Genomic DNA, 7,080 nt, shown 5'->3' on the forward strand with positions numbered 1-7,080 from the left:
ACTAATTAATATAAAATTTATAAATGGATTTGCTTTATTGATTGGACATGTAGAGATATCATATTATCTGATTGAACGTAAAAGAATGTATTGTCCAACTAGTCCTATACCTATACTACTTACAGAGAAAAACAAACCATTCTTTCTTATCACCCATTTTTAGCCTCCTCTTCCTCTATTTAATTAGCTTTTAAAATATAGAAAAAGAAAGCATTGACGTCTCAAAATGTTATCTTTTTTAAGTATATATAATATAATGGCTCTTACAATTTTTTATTTATTTTATTTCATTTCTAAATTAGGTGACATCATGCTTGTATAAATTTGATCACTTTTTGGCTAATTTTTTCTCATTATAAAAGTATATATATATAAACGTATTTTATGTAAATCATGAGGGTATAATTGTAATGAATTAGTAGAACATATCTTAATGAAGATGAGGTTAGATCTTCTAATATATATCTCACTCTTTCTCACCTGCCTTTATTAATTTTTTTTTTTATTGAGCATAATATGTTACAGCTACATATACATTTTTTTTAACGATTAAAGGAATTATATGGTGCAAAATACTACTAAAGTTGTCATATTATAATTAGTTGGATTTGAAATGGAGTCCTGTTTACAATAATTTAAAATATTAAATAAATAGATATTTACGGCAAAAATACTTAAATTATTGTGTTTGTAGCACTTAAGTATCCAAGTTATTTTTTCGGCGGTAAAGGTACTTTCCATCTATGTTTTGGTGTAATTTAGTACAACTGTTTATTTCGTCGTTAAGTCCGCCTACATGACCTAAAATTTACATATCCATTTAATTTGGTACTTTCGCTTATGTGTCATAATCGAATTTAACGGTGAGAATTAACGGTTGTACCAAAACGTGGATGAAATATACTTTTGCCGCAAAAAAAAATTACTCTGATACTTTAACTACTACAAACGTAATAATTTGGGTACTTTCACCGCAAATATTCCAATAAACAATTTGTATTATTTGGTAGTATGTTCTTACGGTGCTTATTATTTAGGGATAAAGATCATGAAAATCATGTCCAACATATTTAATTTTGAAAATGATTAGTTCCAAATCTTAAGGCAAATCCTACACCTAATATATTCAAATTAGAAACCTAGCTTACTTTATTTACACATATAAAAATGCTACATAATGCGTGCATCATTGTATATTTAATATATAGAAAAAACACCATTAAGATATGAAAAAATATATATTATAAGTATTCAATTAGTGGTGGATTTATAAGCTGTAATAACTAGAAAGAATGTATAATATATAGTGTATAACTATATAGAAGAACTCTATAGTAGGGGCACCATCTTTGTTCTTACTGATAGGAGCGTCTCTGTTTTCGATATATGGAGATATTATAACAAAAACTTTTTTATATGACGATGTATTTTGTAGTTATAGTAGGTATCCCACTAGACTTTGGGAAATTATAAATAATTTATGGTGTAAAAAAAATAGTTCAAAATAGTCAATTGCAGTAAATAAAAAAATAGATACGCATGAAACTGACTGTTTTCAACCATATTTTTAGTACCATTAATTATTCAGAATTTCTCGAAAATTAGCGGGACGTCGCTATAACTATTATATACACATGGTCATATAAAAAAATAGGTTATAATCATTCCACGTGCCGAAAACAGATCGACACCCCTATTGATAAGCACAAAAGTATAGTATCGATCGACTCCACTATAGAATTACCCTAAATATATATACAAGGGTCCCTTCGCAAAATAACTTATTTTTAAAGTCATTTTGCACTCTATAGCCTAGTTTTATTAATTCTTTACAAAATAACCTTTCATAATGTAGACAGCTAGTCGAAATATTCAGACAACCGATCGAATTTTAAACCGAAACCATTTTGCAGAAAAATATCATTCTATGTGCAAATTCACTTAAAAAATAAAAAAAAGGTCATTCTCACCGATGTCTCTATATACAATCTACTTTTAATTTCTTTTTATTGGGAGGGTAAAAAATAAAATAAAGAAAAGGTATGATTAAGCATATGATTGGGTAGGTGCAAACAGGGAAATGATACAGTTATAATTATCAAATCATGGGGTCTGATGAGTACTTTTGTAGTTGTTTGGTTTGGTATATTTCTCAACTTTCTCGGATGATGTGTTTGAGACGACAAAAGCAAAGTCCAAAGGTCTCGACCAAATAATTTTTCCTCTTTCACTTTCAATTTTTCATTCTTGCTGATCACACCACACAAACACCCAAAACCCTAAAAAAGTTAACTCATCTCTGTGAATGACTAGCTCAGATCTGACACCACTGCCTCTTAACTTGCTTCCTCTCTCACCCTCAGATTCCATTTTTTTCTCCCTCTCACCCCTTTTGCCCTAGTTTATAGCTCATTTTTACTTTCCCTCACTTTCATTCAACTTTTAAAAAAAAAAAAATTTTAAAAAACAATCAATTTGCTGTCACTACATAGATCTTATTATATTCTAATACATATATATATATATATATATATATTCCTTTCTCTATTTTGGTTTGAATAGTTAGATTTGATCTTAGCCAAACAGATAGCTGGGAGTTTCTAGAGATGGTTTGGACCTATAGCTATACAAGCAAAACCTAATTAATAATGTGGAATAATGATTGATTTTTGAGTTTTCTATAGAAAGGGTTTTTAGGGTTTTGTTTGACCAGAATTATATATATAAAAGTTATGAAGAGCAACTAGCTATATGGCTTATTTTATATAAATATATATATGTGTAGAAACAAAACATAGATGTATATATTTAATACCATAAACATCATCATCATCATATATATATATATATCGTCTATAAACAAATAGATAATAATGGATACATAAATATGGAAAAATAGTGTCTCTTGCTATACATTTCTAGCTTAAAACGAAAAAAAAAACAAAACATAAAATTCAAAAAAAAAAAAAAAATAGTAATGACGATAACCATTAATTAAGGCAACAAACCTCTGGCAGAAGACAAAGGAGTATTAATGGCGAAGTGTCTCAAAAACAATAGTACCCCACAAAAGATGACAAAACATATTAAATTTTGCCGTTACAAGCAGCTTCCATGTTCATCATCTTGATATATAATAATTGGCTATACCTAGCTAGTTGGATATGGGATTTGGACCACTAGGAACTTCATGAGCTTCTTCTCCAAATTCTCTGCTTCTTTTCGAAGAACTCGAAGAAGGGGTCGATTTTCGAGCCGGTTCAGCTTTCTTTGGATGAAAATTTGTGGTGGATGGCGAATCCAAGAGAAGCCTTCTCCTTGAGGAAATGGAAGCCATGGATGTTGAGTACTGAAAATTCGATGTAGTGGAAGAACTTGTAGTTGTAGTAGTAGTAGTAGTAGCGAGGAGAAGAAGGAAAATGAAGACTAGGGTTAGTAAAAGAAGAAAAGTATGATGAGATTTCGATTGGATTTCGAAGATCGAAGGCGAGGAAGTTGGTGTTGGCGGTGATGATGGTGATGATGTTTTAGGTGCTGCCATGCAAATTTGAAGAAGAAACCACCCCCCAAGAGCCCACAAGGGTTCAATATCCATGAACCGGAACAAGACTGCTTAAGATAAGAAGAGAAGAAAAACAAAGAAAAAGTTGATAAAAGGAGAAAGAGATAAAGAGAGAAGCTTCAGAAAAAGTTAGGGTTGGAAAGGAGGTTTTGAAATTCGATACACATTTGTCTACTCAGGAGAACCAAATAAAAACTAAGCTTACAATGGAAGTTTATATGAAAGGTGATGGGAATTGCTATTGAAATTACTAAAATACCCTCCATTTGGAATTGAAAATGTTGGTTATTTTTGGAAGATAATGAAGAAAAAACCATGTAATATGTACACAATGTGTTACATGATAAAAGAAAAGAAAAAAAAAACCCTAGCTTTGTGTGATGACTTTTTGAATTGTTTTGTTTGACAGCTAACATGACTAGAATGCCCTTGTTGTTTTTCACGTACATAAACATACTATATTTAGTGCATACATATATACATGCGTGTATAAGCGAATAATGATCATATATATATAAATACATATAATAACACAAAATTTTATGCACTTTTTTTTTTTGATCGAGAGATGTTATTGGGAACTACAAATGCAATTATTCTTTTTTCACCCCTTAAAATCTTTTGTTTTGGATATTATAAGAAAGAGACAATATTAGGGTTTGGTGTATAATAATATGATTATATATAGGTGAGGAAGATGACAATTATATCATTAGGGGTTTGATACCATGATCGAGGGCAATATCGTCAAGGTGTGGAATATTAAATATGTAATAATATATAATTAGTAAAATAAAAAAAGGGGCATTATGTAAATGAAATAATAAAGAATCTGTAAAGGTAAAGCCAATGGCAGAAAAAAAAAAAAAAAAGTGGTGGAAGGCGGGGTAATGGCTTTTTGTTCTTTGGACGGTTGCTCAAGAAATCTTTCTTTGACTTGGTGAACCCAATTAAAGAATAATGAAAATATTTATATAAATATATATATTTGTATTTATATTATACATTATAAACCCATATAGGGGCTTGCCTCACCTTTTTTGCTGCACCGCTACAAATATATTTTGTTTAAAAAAAAATTTTACACCTCCATAATTTTTTTATTTTACGGTGTATATTATAGTCATTTAATACTTCTTGTAAAATTTCAAATTTTTTTGAATAATTTATAGTATCGAAAACAATGTTCAAACAATTTGTTACACGCGTGTTTATTTTTTTTATATACGTATGTAAAATTAATTCAACTGTTTGAATTTTGTTTTCGATACTGTAAATATTTTGGAATTTCTTAAAAAATTTGTAGAATGTCTTAAATGACTACGATGTACATCTTCATATAAAAAAAAATTAGAAAAAAAAAATTAATTCAAATGTTTGAAACTTGTTTTCGATATTGTAAATATTTCGAAATTTCTTGAAAAATTTGTAGAATGTCTTAAATGACTACGATGTACATCGTCATATAAAAAAAATTTATCGAAGTGTAGCTTATTTTTTTTATATACACATATAAAATTAATTTAACTGTTTGAAACTTATTTTCGGTAATGTAAATATTTTGAAATTTCTTGAAACATGTATAGAATACTTTAAATGACTACGATGTACATCATCATATAAAATAAAATTAGAAAAAAAATGATCGAAACGAAGAAAATAAAAAATGGCTGCACCGAAATATTAACCTATATTTATATTAATTATGTACTACTTGATTTTGAACTTTGCTTCATTTTTTTCTTTAATACTATACTAGTCTTCAATCCTTACTTTTCTCTTTGCGCGTCACACCCAACCGAATCTTAGTACGGTCTCTTTCACTTTTTTTTTTTTTTTTTTAACTTTGTATATATATATATATATATTTATCTGATTAACTATATAAACATATGAGCTTAAACAATTCATAAAACTAAATCATTATATTATATAGACATATATAGTTATTGTCACAAGTTATTTATAACTGATCTTTATTTTCTTAAATAGGTTATACAATAAGATCATCAACACCAAGACATGTTATTTATTTAAATATATATATATATATAAAAGAAGAAATCATATTATTTCAAATAATGCTTGTGTATCTATATTAAAATAATTGAAGTAGATATATTTCGATTCTTTGTGTCCCATCAAACGAGAAAGAAAAATAATCAAAATCGTTAACAAATAAGTCACCCAAAATTCAAAATTTTCAAACTTTGTCGAAAAAAATAATTAACCTCTCAATAATTTGAATATTGATCAGATATATATAAATGATTTAAGCAGCCGTTTTTAACTTTCTTTTTATTTTTTCTGAAAGATTAATGGCACGGAATTCTAAAGATTAGAAAAATGGCTAGCTATGAGGTTGACATTAATTCGATTTTTTATTTTATTTTAAAAAAAAAATGGTGTTCAACTTCATCGTCTAACTATATAATTTTCCCACGTGAATTATTTTCACATGTAATAAATTACAAAGCCAAAAGAAAGTTTGAAAACTAAACGCTTGAAAAGAGAGTGAGTGTATATACAGTTCATATTATACTATGTATATGATATACATTATATATATATGTATGTATATATAGATATATTAAATGAATAGAGATAAAAGACACACGGAAAGCAAAGCATCGTATTCTCATTATATATATATATAGTCATATATATATATATATAGGGATTTTATTGAATCGGTGTACCTCTTTATCGATTTTTTTATTATGATTATATATATTATAATTATTTACAGTATTGTTTTAAAAAAATTAATAATTTATAATATAAAAAATGATATTCAAACATATTATTTTTTATACACATAAAAAAAATTAATGATATTATTAACATATTATTTAATAATTTTAAAAAAATTTAATAATTTATAATATAAAAAATGATATTCAAACATATTATTATATAATAATATAGGAAATTTTTTTGGTAGGGCATTCAAAAAGGGCCTATCGTAGGGCTCTTTTGTGTTTCTCAACTTTGAACAGTTTTCGGCGCGATTTTTTTTATGACCGTGTATATTGTAGTTATTTAGAGCATCCTGCAAATGTTCAGAAAATTCTGAATAATTTACAGTGCCGAAAACTAAATTCAAACATGCTATTTTCCACGCACATAAAAAAATTAGTCATGGGTGCAATAGTTTGTTTTCGACACTGTAAATTATTCGGAATTTTTTAAAAATTTGCAGGATGATCTAAATAACCACAATATACATGGTCATAAAAAAAATCACGCCGAAAACTATTCACGGGTTGAGAACACAAAAGAGCCCTACAGTAGGGCTCTTTTTTAAGGCCCTACGATAGAATTATCCAATAATATATCTGAACCTTATTTTCTATACTGTTTCTAAAAATTTACAAAATACTTTAAATAACTATAATATAAACAATTATAAAAAAATTTCACATCGAAACCTGTTCACATGTATAAACAAAAAAAAGTGCACCACCACACCTATTTTTGTGAGTTACATCGTAGAAATACCTTCTACATATATACAG

The 7,080-nt window shown here is 27.6% G+C and overlaps 1 protein-coding gene across 1 annotated transcript; it reads right to left on the reverse strand.

The window, feature by feature from the left end:
• Positions 1 to 2,856: 2,856 nt before the first annotated feature.
• On the reverse strand, positions 2,857 to 3,752 carry LOC133783261 (CLAVATA3/ESR (CLE)-related protein 44). Its single transcript, XM_062222821.1, has one exon. The coding sequence runs from the start codon at positions 3,593 to 3,595 to the stop codon at positions 3,155 to 3,157; it is 441 nt and encodes a 146-aa protein (XP_062078805.1). The 5' UTR covers positions 3,596 to 3,752; the 3' UTR covers positions 2,857 to 3,154.
• Positions 3,753 to 7,080: the final 3,328 nt, after the last annotated feature.

This window comes from Humulus lupulus, chromosome 1 (genome assembly GCF_963169125.1).
Source record: "Humulus lupulus chromosome 1, drHumLupu1.1, whole genome shotgun sequence".
NCBI lineage: Eukaryota > Viridiplantae > Streptophyta > Magnoliopsida > Rosales > Cannabaceae > Humulus > Humulus lupulus.